The sequence below is a fragment of the Canis lupus genome, chromosome 6, assembly GCF_011100685.1.
Source record: "Canis lupus familiaris isolate Mischka breed German Shepherd chromosome 6, alternate assembly UU_Cfam_GSD_1.0, whole genome shotgun sequence".
Taxonomy (NCBI): domain Eukaryota; kingdom Metazoa; phylum Chordata; class Mammalia; order Carnivora; family Canidae; genus Canis; species Canis lupus.
This window is the reverse complement of record NC_049227.1, coordinates 17,621,741-17,634,093: the sequence shown is the minus strand read 5'-3', so window position 1 is coordinate 17,634,093 and position 12,353 is coordinate 17,621,741. Positions and strand designations below refer to the sequence as shown.

General features: G+C 47.5%; 1 protein-coding gene and 1 non-coding gene across 7 annotated transcripts in view; both read left to right on the top strand.

Annotated features, from left to right (window-relative positions):
- The first annotated feature begins 896 nt into the window (after window positions 1-896).
- LOC479773 (Snf2 related CREBBP activator protein) overlaps window positions 897-12,353 on the top strand; it is a 33,647-nt gene continuing 22,190 nt past the window's right edge. For 4 of the 6 annotated variants that reach the window (XM_038539795.1, XM_038539796.1, XM_038539797.1 and 1 more), the window contains exons 1-13: window positions 897-1,215; window positions 2,682-2,755; window positions 3,352-3,614; window positions 5,143-5,394; window positions 7,808-7,993; window positions 8,231-8,371; window positions 9,144-9,366; window positions 9,482-9,759; window positions 10,395-10,485; window positions 10,625-10,714; window positions 11,195-11,383; window positions 11,468-11,796; window positions 11,900-12,077. In XM_038539795.1, coding sequence (XP_038395723.1) covers window positions 3,561-3,614; window positions 5,143-5,394; window positions 7,808-7,993; window positions 8,231-8,371; window positions 9,144-9,366; window positions 9,482-9,759; window positions 10,395-10,485; window positions 10,625-10,714; window positions 11,195-11,383; window positions 11,468-11,796; window positions 11,900-12,077 — 2,011 coding nt within the window. In that variant the 5' untranslated portion in view covers window positions 897-1,215; window positions 2,682-2,755; window positions 3,352-3,560. Of the gene's footprint in view, window positions 1,216-1,326; window positions 1,510-2,681; window positions 2,756-3,351; window positions 3,615-5,142; window positions 5,395-7,807; window positions 7,994-8,230; window positions 8,372-9,143; window positions 9,367-9,481; window positions 9,760-10,394; window positions 10,486-10,624; window positions 10,715-11,194; window positions 11,384-11,467; window positions 11,797-11,899; window positions 12,078-12,353 lie in introns of those variants that run through there. The other 2 variants (XM_038539793.1, XM_038539794.1) reach the window with 2 other exon arrangements.
- On the top strand, window positions 10,178-10,306 carry LOC119872418. The gene has a single exon (XR_005361507.1). It is a non-coding gene; the product is annotated as a small nucleolar RNA SNORA30/SNORA37 family (small nucleolar RNA).

Sequence of the window (12,353 nt, the reverse complement as noted above, 5' to 3'; positions counted from 1 at the left end):
GAGAAAGATCAACTGAGTAAAACAGTTAAGAACTAAACTGAGTGGATGAAGAGGCCCTGAATGAGACTTTATCAGGGTTTCCTAACCTGGTTCCCAGGGTGGGTTTTAGTTGGTAAATTTTGTGTGTGTATCCTTGTGGTTTATTTTTTTTTAAAGATTTTATTTATTTACTCATGAGAGACAGAGAGAGAGAGAGAGAGAGGCAGAGAGAGAAGCAGGCTCCATGCAGGGAGCCTGATGTGGGACTCGATCCCAGGTCTCCAAGATCACACCCTGGGCCAAAGGCAGGCAGGCGCTCAACTGCTGAGCCACCCGGGCGTCCCTATCCTTGTGGTTTAGACTGCTTGCCTATGAATGTTGGCTTTAGGCTCAGTCACAGGTTAATCCATGAGCTTGATTCATTTGTAAAATGGAGCATTGTTGGGATTAAAAGAGAATTAGTGCACAAAGTGGTCTCAGTAGAAGATAACTGTTACTATTCTATTCTGGGGTGAGGGTATCTCAAAGGAGTTCTTAACCTAGAAAGTTGGCCAACAAATGGCATATCGGTGCTTGGGAGCTATTGGGAATAACACCCTTGTGTTAAGCGAAGCAGCTATGTAAGTACACTGCCGTAGGAATCCAGAGGCCCAGGCTCTACTGCTAACTTGCTGAAAGTACCTGACAAATTGCTTCAGCTCTCTGGGTGATCTATTAAAAAACGGGGGACTGGTCCGAATTGGCAGCCGCAATGCAGCTCCACTGGCACTTTCTCCTGTGGAGAATAAAGACGCTCTGCCGCGGGGCAAGCGCGGAGTCTCCAGAGGACTACATCACCCAGCCTGCTTTGCGCTTCGGACAGCGCCCTACGCTAGCACGCGAGCCTCCCCGATCCTCCAACCTCCAGTTACTGTCTCTCGCGAGAGGACGGGCCGCGCCGGCGGTAGCGATAGAGAGCTGTGGTGGTGGTGCTGGTGGTGGTGGCGGCCGAGACGGCGGCGGCCATTTTGGTGGGGCCTCGGAAGCGGCGGCGGCGGTTCGCTGAGAGTAGCGTCTTCCATTTTTCCCACCCACCGCCCGCATCTCTGTGTCGTGAGAGGAGGCAATGGAAGCAAGGCGGTGGCAGTAGCCGCGGGCCCCAGGGGAATTTAAAGGCCGCAAAGGCGGCGGCCAAGAGGGGGCCCTCCCCCCTCCTCGGCGGGAGGGGGGGTGGTGCGCACGCCCCCGAGGACGCAGGTAAGGAGAGGGAGACAAGATGGCGGACACTCCACAGTTCCCCCTCCCCTGACGGGAGACTGCGCGCGCATCTTTCCGCCACCGCCTCTCCTCCCACCTTCCCGGGGTGCTGCGCGCGCACCTTCGGCCGGGGCCCCGGGGCCGGTGCGCGAGGCTGTCGGCGCGCGCCCATAGAGACAGGCTGAGGGGGGCCAGGCCGGCCAGCACAGGGCCCAGGCGCATCTCCTCTCCCCTCCCGTCCGTCTGCGCACGCGTGCCTGAGCGAGCGAGCGAGCCCTGAGAGGACGGACCCAGGTGCGCTCCCGCCCGCCCACCAAACCCAGGCCCCCCCCCCCCCCAGGGGCGCGCGGGAAGAGGAAGGGGGGCGTGGGACGAGGAGTCGGGGCGCGCGCCCACCATATCCAGTCAGTAACCAGGACCTGGCGGCACGAACCCTCCCTTATGTCAGCCCTTCGCGGTCTGGTGGTGGGGGGCTCCCTGACGGGTAGGGATGAGAGACTTCCCAGCCTGCGACCCTTGTGTGCGTGGGTTTGGGCTCTGGCGGGAGCCCCCGGGCGGTGCGCGCAGCCGGCTCTCTCCACCTCCAGGCGCGCACGCGCGGGCCCCTCCCCCAGTCTGTCGCGCACGTTGGGTGGGGTGGGAGTCTAGGAGGGGGCGGGGCTAGTTTAGGTTTAGTGGCAACTTGGGGTAGAGGTCAGGGGTCACGCCGGGTCAGTCTGTTGGAAGGAGTTGGGAGGCAGCAGTGAAGCCAGGGGTCAAGAGTTCAGGCGTCTTGAATTCTGGTTAGCTCGGGTCTTGTGAATCTGTTGTGGAGGAAGGAGTGAATCGAAGGCTGCACTGTGGCTAAGGAATTTCCTTAAACACTAGGGAAACACTTCCGGGCCTTTGGTGGGTTTACCCTACCTGTTTCCGGGGCATGGTTCTTTGCCGAGCGGTCTTTCTCACTTCTGACTTCTCCTCTAATGTCTCCTGCTGCAATTCTTGTGTTTGAGGAAGTGTCTCATGGGGCAGGTATAGGAGTTACGGGGCCCTGCCCTGAGGAAGGGTGGATTCTCCTGTGATTCTGTTCAATCCTCACTTGAAAGGAGAGCCAACATCTTTCAGAGCTTCTGGATGTGACAGCTTTTTTTGCTGTTATTTGCCCTCTGTTCCGTGGTTAGAACCTTTTACGCTTAAGCTTTTTAAACTTTTTGTTTCTTGTTCTTTGCTTCACTGCAGTGCTTCTCTTCCAGCCAGAATCTTAGCTCTCTTAGGGAATTGTGTTTTTGCAAAACATGATTTGCTTTTATTTTTTCTGAAACGAGAGCTTTCCTTACTATAATTCTCTTCAACCTTTGATTTTGGTGTATTTAAAAGCTTCAAAAGTTGTCGTAAAGAAGGCTTTGATGTTCGTAGATCATCGTGGAATAAACCGATCGTGGATCAGTTCCTCACTGCCTGTTTTCCTTCCCCTATGCTTGTTTCAGGCGTGATTCCTCTCAGTACGGCGGCACCGTGGAAGTACAGACTTTCACAGGGGGTGTGGTCTCAGCTCACACAGGTGAGGGTTCAGATACCATTTTGTGTACTGATGCTAATGGAAAAGATGTTTGAGATGAGAGAAATTATAAGTATTTTTCGTTTTTTGATAGTGGCACAAGCACAAAAGTTGACTTGTGAATAGAGAAAGGTCTGATAACCCTGATTTTCCCAAGGAGAGTAGCACCTTCTCCGTGGTTTTGGCATCAGACTACCTCAGTTTAAGTCTTTCTATCAGTTCCTTACTGTGTGACCTTATGCAAGTCATTTAGGTCTCTGTATGCTGACTTTCTTACATAAAATAGGGAAAATAGTAGAATGCAGGCTCCATTTAGGTCTGGGATGTTTTCTGTGTTATCTAACTTCAATATATTGAAGAAACTAAACGTTTATAAAGGTGTGAAAAATAACGTGGTTTGCAAGGTAGGTATGAAGATTACAGAATGTATCAAGTCAGTGTTTAGTACGGTATGACACATAGCGGAAGCCCAAGAAACATAGGCTTTAATCATTGTTTCTTTACTTTTGTTCTTTAATGTTATTCTTGGGTTTGTTTTTTTTTTTAAAGGTTCATTAATCTTATTAAAACCCATTTTTACTCTTTTTTACCCTACTTAGGTGCTCCAGAGGCCGGTGGACCTGAGCGGAGGCTGGGACGCCCTAGTGGGCCCCGGGCCCTGGAAGGCGGGTCCCGGTGGCCGGTGGCCCAGAATGAGGCCAGCTCCCAGCATGCCCTGCAGCCGGACGCCAGCCCCTCGGCCAGCAGCAGTGGTGATAACAACCCAGTCATTCTTCAGGCGTCCAAAGAGGAGCCTGGGAGTGGGACCATGCAGAGCAGCCCCTCCCCTGCTCACCCTCAGCTCCCAATCTTGCAGACACAGGTTTGAAAGTGGACGGGTTCCTTCTCTGCTTTTGCTTTGTGTGTTGTTGGCTCTGAGGCAGAAAAAAATGTGGCAAGTTTTAGCCACATTTCCATGATCCTAGCTAACTGGAAAATTTTTGGTGCTTATGTTGACCATCAAGCCTGTTAGATACATTCTTTTTGACATTAGTGTAATATTGGTCACTAAGAGTGTGGAACCTCCTTGTTACCTGAAATGGTTTCAACTAGGCCAGGTTGGAAATGGGTTGGCACAACATGCTTCTAAGACAGAGAGCTTTGAGAATAGCTCAGTTTCTTTAGGAATTGAAGCATTATGGATGGTGTGTAGCATTTATACTTTCCTTGTAATATAGCACCAAGGAAATGGAAAAGTAGAAAAAACATGGCTTTTGAGAATAGCCATATATAGGTTTGCATAGGTAGGTTTTTAATTGGTATGGATTTGATACTTAAAATTTTCCTGAGCACCTGGGGAATTTTGTGACATACAGTCTTTTGTCATTTAACTGAGGTAGGAATTTCAGTGGCACACCTGAGGCTAGTGTGCCAGAGTGATTTTTTTTGGTTTTCCTCACTACCTACATTTAAGTGAGATATTATTTCCTACTTATTACTGTTTGTGCAGTAGCTTGTAAAGTAATAGGTGAATACTTGAGAATAGTGACTCCCTTTCCTTCCCACCTTCCTAGTAAAGGAAACTACCAAGATTGTTGAAGAACATAAAAAGATTTAAGTGATCTTGGTGGTGGTCTTTGTTGCCTTTTGAATTTGGTGGTAACTCAGATTTGTTCTAATAGGTCCATATGCCACACTTGATGTATAAAGGAGGGAAGAAGAGGGAGTTGTTCATGTGAATGAAATTCTTGAGGTTCTGAAAGGATCATTAGCGTTTGAAATCATCTACTCTAGTATGTTCTTGAATTCATAAACTGTAAATGTCAAGCTATAACTTTTCTTGCATCTGTAAACTTGGCTTTGTTATCTTGAAGGTCTTTTTAAAATGATATCGCGTATATTTGTGTTTATAAAAACAAGATTGGGCAGCCCCGGTGGCGCAGCGGTTTAGAGCCTCCTGCAGCCCAGGGCGTGATCTGGAGACCCTGGATCGAGTCCCACGTCAGGCTCTCTGCATGGAGCCTGCTTCTCCCTCTGCCTGTGTTTCTGCATCTCTATGAATAAATAAATAAAATCTTAAAAAAAAAAAACAAGATTGATCATTTACTCTGGAGTTTTTCCTTGTGAAGGTAGAATGAAATAATATCAAGAATTTTTTTTTAAAAGATTTTATTTCAGAGAGAGCATGCACAAACAAGCAAGCATGAGTGGCGGGGAGGGGCAGAAGAAGAAGCAGACTCCCCACTGAGCAGGGAGTCTTACACGGGGTTTGATCCCAAAGTCCTGGGATCATGACCTTAGCCAAAAGCAGACACTTAATCAACTGAGCCACCCAGGCGCCCGATGAGAACTGCTGGTATGGTGCTAAGTAAAGTAAACATTCATTTTATTTATCATTTTTGTTTTTCTAGATGGTGTCGGACGGCATGACAGGCAGCAATCCTGTGTCCCCTGCCTCATCCAGTTCCCCAGCCTCTAGTGGGGCAGGCGGCATCTCCCCCCAGCATATAGCTCAAGATTCCTCTCTGGATGGACCTCCAGGGCCCCCAGATGGTGCCACAGTGCCCCTGGAGGGGCTCAGCTTACCCCAGGCTGCTGACCTGGCTAACAAGGGCCCAAAGTGGGAGAAGAGCCATGCTGAGATTGCAGAGCAGGCCAAGCATGTATGTATTGGGGAGGTCTCTGAGGATTCTTCTTTCTTCAACTCCTATGTCCTTTGAGCTTTTTACTTTTCTTTCCGTATGGATGGATGGATTTATTTATTTTTTAAAGATTATTTATTCATGAGAGACAGAGAGAGAGAGTGGGAGAAAGAGAGGCAGAGGGACAGGCAGAGGGAGAAGCAGGCTCCGTGTAGGAGCCTGACATGGGACTTGATCCTGGGTCTCCAGGATTACCCCCTGGGCCGAAGGCAGCACTAAACCGCTGAGCTCCCCCTCTTTGTGGATTTAGAGTATAGGCTCTGCCTTAACTTACATGATCTTGAGTTGCTTAATCTCTGAGCCTTGTTTTCTATAAGGTTGTAGTATGGTGTAGTAGTCTATAGAGTGTTGTGAGGTTTAAGTTAAGGGAGAAATAGACATAAAAGTGCTTTGTAAAGCTGTAAGGCTCTTTAAGATTTACTGGTTTCTACTTCTCATTTTTATTCTCCAGTCTCTCTTGCCTTATCCAGTGGTAAGTTTCATCTCTGGACCAGCAGCATTGGCATCACCTGGGAAATTTGTTAGAAATGCAAGTTTGGGGGATCCCTGAGTGGCTCAGCGGTTTAGCGCCTGCCTTTGGCCCAGGGCGCAATCCTGGAGTCCCGGGATCGAGTCCCATGTCGAGCTCCTGGCATGAGGCCTGCTTCTCCCTCCTCCTGTGTCTCTGCCTCTCTCTCTCTCTCTCTCTCTCTCTATGTGTATCATAAATAAATAAATCTTTAAAAAAAAAAAAAAGAGGGGATCCCTGGGTGGCGCAGCGGTTTGGCGCCTGCCTTTGGCCCAGGGCGCGATCCTGGAGACCCGGGATCGAATCCCACATCAGGCTTCTGGTGCATGGAGCCTGCTTCTCCCTCTGCCTATGTCTCTGCCTCTCTCTCTCTGTGACTATCATAAATAAAAATAAAAAAAAATAAAAAAAAGAAATGCAAGTTTGTTGGTACCCACCTATCTATTTAAAGCTGGAGGGGTGGGGTCCGTCAATCTGTCTTAAAAAGCACTCCAGATGATTTTGATGCATGCTTAAATTTGAGAGCCATTGATCTAATACCCCCATCTTGATGTTTCTTTCGCCATCAGGCCATTTAGTTCCCTCTGTCTTTGCTGGCTGTTTTTTCCTCTGATTAATTTTTGTTTGGAGAGGATAAGAATAATGACGGCAGTTGTCTTTTGAGTTTGTCTTTTTAAATATTTATTTTAGAGAGAAAGTATGGGAGGGGCAGAAGGAGAGAGACAGGGAGAGAAGCTATGTGGAGAGCCTGACCGCGGACTGGATCCCACAACCCTGAGATCCTGCCCTGAACCAAAATCAAGAGTCTAATGCTCAGCTGAGCCACCAGGCACCCCAGTTGTCTTAAGGTTTTTTTTGTTTGTTTGTTTTTTAAGATTTTTATTCATGAGACACACACACCCACACAGAGGCAGAGACACAGGCAGAGGAAGAAGCAGGCTCCATGCGGGGAGCCCATTGTGGGACTTGACCCTGGGTCTCCAGGATCACACCCCGGGCCAAAGGCAGTGCTAAACCGCTGGGCCACTGGAGCTGCCCAAGTTTTTAAGTCACCTTTGTTGATTTCAGATGCTTTTACTTCTTTATGAATTTAACCATTGTAGAAATAGTGTTCTCTTTTGTTATTTAATTTTTCTATGTGTAACTTCAATATTGTCATCAAAATGTATGTTTTTATAAAAGTAGTATTTTTCAGGCAGCCCGGGTGGCTCAGCGGTTTAGTGCTGCCTTCAGCCCACAGCCTGATCCTGGAGACCCAGGATCTAGTCCCACATCGGGCTCCCGGTATGGAGCCTGCTTCTGCCTCTGCCTGTCTCTCTCTCTCTCTCTGTCTCATGAATAAATAAATAAAATCTTTAAATATATATGTATTCTAAAAACAAATAGGATTATGTAAATTGGGCCTTAAATTTCTAAGCATGAACATACTCTTTCTCAAGCAGAATTCAACAGCGATGATGATCTTTTGTCCATAAGGAAGGGTTCATTCCCTGCTTCTCTAGAGGCTTCCCTTGGAATATGTTTTCCTCAGTCTTTCCTATATTCATAGGGCATGGATATTGAGTGAAATAACAGAATGTGAAATCTGGTGTCTGGAGTCATTAGACCTATTTTTAATTTCCAGCTCTTATCACTTCTTGGTTGTGTGATCTCAAATCACTTTTATCTTCCTATCTTCTCTCTTTTTTTTTTTTTCTCACTTGAAAAAGTTGTAATACCTGCTTACTTTCAGGATTGGTAAGAGGACTTAAGACATGTAAAATGCTCAGTCCAGACAGTGCCTATATATAATCAGTGCCCAGGAATTCAGCTGTATTTGTGAGGTAGGTTTTATTTGCAGTGGTTGACTTAGCTCCTCTTTGTTAGGAGGCTGAGATTGAGACTCGGATTGCTGAGCTGCGGAAAGAGGGTTTCTGGTCACTGAAAAGGCTGCCTAAAGTGCCAGAGCCTCCCCGCCCCAAAGGCCACTGGGACTATCTATGTGAGGAGATGCAGTGGCTCTCTGCTGACTTTGCTCAGGAGCGTCGTTGGAAACGGGGTGTGGCCCGTAAGGTATGTCATCAACTGGGCCTACCTTCCTTATTTCTTTTCCCAGTTTCCTTTTCGTTGATATGTGGGTTGAAGAAAACCAAACTGAAACAGTATAGGGTGGTTATTAATGCCTATAGTCTCAAGACACAAGCTGATTTCCCAGATTTCTTGGACTTGATTACGATCTTTGCTTTTGATTTGAGGAAGGAGTAGGAGATTGGCCTTGGAATGTTTTCACTCTGGTTCCTTATTCCACAGGTTGTGCGCATGGTCATCCGGCACCACGAGGAGCAGCGGCAGAAGGAGGAACGGGCTCGGAGAGAAGAGCAGGCCAAGCTACGCCGAATTGCCTCCACCATGGCCAAAGATGTCAGGCAATTCTGGAGCAATGTGGAGAAGGTAGGCAGCAGGGATTGGAAGAGGGAAATGCCTTAGGTTTGCTTGGTATGGTTAGCATGGTATCAGGAACGATCAAAACTTGAGAGAGAAATATTTTAACTTCAAGTGATTCTAGTGAGATTTCCATTGTGCATTGGATCTCTCTAGCATTGGGTGCCAGGAAGAAGAAAGAAGTAGAGTGGAAAAATATGGCCATACCTTAGGGGATTGTTAATAAGACTTTTTGATCCCTCTAGGCCACTCGTCCTCTGCAGGGCATTCTGCACACTTTTCCTACAACCTCTTAGTGCCATTTAGCTGGTTAAATACCATTGAAGTTCTCAGTAATCAACTTGTTCCCTTATGTTAAGTTTTATTGTTTCTCAAGTGCTACTTGGTTTCTGTCTATGTTTTCAGTCTTGTCTCCTGTTAGTTCCTTTCCTTTTCTTTCTTCGTTTCAAATATTCTTTCTTTTGCCCATCCCTGCTAACTTACCTGTGCTTTTTCTGCTGCCTGGAATGCATTTCTCGTCATTCCCACTTTGGGAACACCTACTAGTCTTAAAGATTCAACTCCAGATACATTTGTATATTTTTCCCTGCTACCTGAAGTTAAACTGGCTCTTCTCTTTCCTTTGTTCCCTTTGTGCTTTCCTTAAGGAAAGGTCATTTTAGTTCTTCTCTTTTGAAAAGCTAGTTCATAGTCTAACATAGAGGAAGTTTCCTTAAATGTTAGGTAAAAGGGTACATGAATAAAAGATTGTTAGTGACCTGTTCATTTCATGTTGTGGCAGGTGGTGCAATTCAAGCAACAGTCCCGGCTTGAGGAAAAGCGTAAAAAAGCTCTGGACCTGCACCTGGACTTCATTGTGGGGCAGACTGAAAAGTACTCAGACCTTTTATCTCAGAGCCTCAACCAGCCACTAGCATCCAGCAAAGCTGGCTCTTCCCCTTGTCTAGGCTCTTCCTCAGCTGCCTCTAGTCCTCCACCCCCGGTTTCCCGGCTGGACGATGAAGGTGTGTGTCCTCTTTGGCTCTGTTACTCTTCCTCATGTACCCTTTCCAGAGCTGAAAACCCACCCTGTGGCTTGCAGGGCCCCGTGGACTTTGTGACCTTGTTCTCCTGCTATAGATGGGGACTTCCAACCCCAAGAGGAGGAGGAAGAGGATGACGAGGAGACGATTGAGGTTGAAGAACAACAGGAAGGCAATGATGCAGAGACCCAGAGGCGTGAGATTGAGCTGCTTCGACGTGAGGGAGAATTGCCATTGGAAGAGCTGCTCCGTTCCCTCCCCCCTCAGCTGCTAGGAGGGCCTTCCAGCCCCTCGAGGACCCCCTCATCTCGTGACAGTGATATCCGAGATGGGCCTGAAGAAGGTGGTGAAGAAGAGCCCTCTCAGGTGATACAGGTATGGGGAGAATGAGTAGAGGGAGGACTCAAAAGTGGGAACAGAGGTAGAGGTTCAAGGACTGAGATCTGGTTTATAAGGTTGGTTGTGGTTTTCAGGAGTCCTCTCTGGTTAAGAGTAATTGGCTCTCATTTGGGGACGGATAAAGAATCTGGGTTTGGGGCAAGTTGCATTCTGATACGGGCAGTTTCTGATGCTGTAGTGGAAAAGTGTATTGTACTCTACTTTTTAACTGCTATGTCTTCTTGAAAAAAGATACTTAATCTGGTTTTTGCCACTTCTGTGAAATAGTCCTAATACTCCCTATTGGTTTCTAGGTTTGGAGCTAGGATGATAATCTTGAAGTCTTTTCTGGACCTAAGCTCTCTATCATATGTCTGAGTGCATAGGGATGGTGTTGGGGGCCTGTGTTTCTTATCTAGCACTTTCACAGATCCTCCCCCAGGCAGTGGGGCCAGGATTTGGTAGCTGGTGCTGAAAGAAAACCTTTGATTGCATCCTTGCCCTGGGACCGTACCAGTGGCAGCTGTCACTCAGTGGAACAGAGACTGTTCTGTGACAATGTATTCAACATCGAACCTTTCTCCTGTTGCTTAAACCTTAGGTCTTCTTCCTTTTTATCCTTTGCCATACAGGTGAAACCCTCACCCTCTGTTACACAGCGCAATAAACAGCCTTGGCATCCAGATGAGGATGACGAAGAGTTTACTGCCAATGAGGATGAAGGTCAGGCTTATTTTCTGTATCCTTTGCCCCTTTCCCTTTGAATTGTCTAGACATAATATTTAATGCTTTCTCCTTTGTTCAGCTTGGACTGGGTCCTATAATTCTGTTCCCATTGATTTTGCTTCATTCTCTTTCTTAGCGGAGGATGAAGAGGAAACTATAGCGGCTGAGGAGCAGTTGGAAGGGGAGGTGGACCATGCCATGGAGCTGAGCGAGTTGGCTCGAGAAGGTGACATTCACCAGATGTTTACTGAGCGTCCACTCGGTGTCTCCTTTGTGCAGAATTCCAGGGATAAAGGGATGAATAAGACTTTATCCTTCTCAGAGGAACTCCAGGTCTAATGACAAAGACAGATGTTAAATAATTATAAATAGAATATGACAAGTTTTGATGGAAGTTTGAACAAAGTGATAGGACAGCTAAGTGGAACTGATGTAAGAGGATGTTGGCTGTGTTTGACTTGAATCTTAAAGAGATTTAGTTTGATATCCTTCCCAGTGGATGGCAGCATCACCCATGGTTCTGGCCAAGGCTGTGTGGCTTGGCTTTAGTAGCAGGTGTTGAAAGCAAACTCTTACCTCCCTTCAGATCTGAGCCCAGGAGTGTCTGTAGAAACCAACATAAAATTAACTGGCAGCCCTCAGTCCTTTCTCCTTTACCTCCTTTCCCTTGAAGCACCAAGAAGCTCCTGTGTCATTTCTTCCCCAGGTGAGCTATCTATGGAAGAGCTCTTGCAGCAGTATGCGGGAGCCTATGCTTCTGACGCCTCTGGCCCAGGCTCTGGGAGTAGCGAAGAAGAGGACGAGGAGGAGGTTGAGGCTAACAGCTCTGACTGTGAAGCAGAGGGGGCCACAGAGGCTGAAGAGGCTCGTCCTGAGGACAGTAGCAGTCAGTCAGGTGAATGTGTGGTCATGGATGTGCTGTGGGGGAGGCTTTGGAGGGGAATGGGTGTGGTGAGCACTAAGCCTTGGTGTGCTTCAGAATCTGCTGAAGAGCAAAGTGAGGAAGAAGAAGATGAGCATTCAGAGGAGGAAGAAACCAGCGGGAGTTCAGAATCAGAGGAATCGGAGTCTGAGGAGTCTGAGGAGTCTGGATCACAGAGCCAGGCAGATGAGGAAGAGGAGGAAGATGATGACTTTGGGGTGGAATACTTGCTTGCCCGGGATGAAGAGCAGAGTGAGGCAGATGGGGGCAGTGGACCTCCTACCCCAGGACCCACCGCTACTCTAGGCCCTAAGAAGGAGATTACTGACATCGCTGCGGCAGCTGAAAGTCTTCAGCCCAAGGGTTACACCTTGGCCACTACCCAGGTAACCCCTGACCCCAGCTTCTGCTTTTTCTTATCTTGACTTTTTTGATTCTCAGTGACTAAGGCCTCATTTCTACTTTGATATCTCTCTTCCTCCCTACCAGGTGAAGACACCCATCCCCTTGCTCCTGCGGGGCCAGCTCCGGGAGTACCAACACATTGGGCTGGACTGGCTGGTTACTATGTATGAGAAGAAGCTTAATGGTATTCTTGCTGATGAGATGGGGCTAGGCAAGACAATCCAGACCATCTCCCTGCTTGCCCATTTGGCCTGTGAAAAAGGTAACAAGGCAGGGCCCTTCTTCTTGGATCTCCTTGACCAATTCCCTGTGAAGCTTATTTAATGGTGACTAGTTGCTGGATGGTGAAACACTGTTTCCTGCTTAGTAGCTTCCTTGACTGGTCAGTAACTAGGGAGATGCCAGTGTAGGTGCTAGGATTCTTAGGAGGGGATCATTAGAGTGATCAGGGTTATACCTGAGGGACTAGAATAGAACCGCAGTTTGCATTTCTTTACCACCTCTAATTTTTCTTTCTTTTTAAATTCTCTTTAAAATC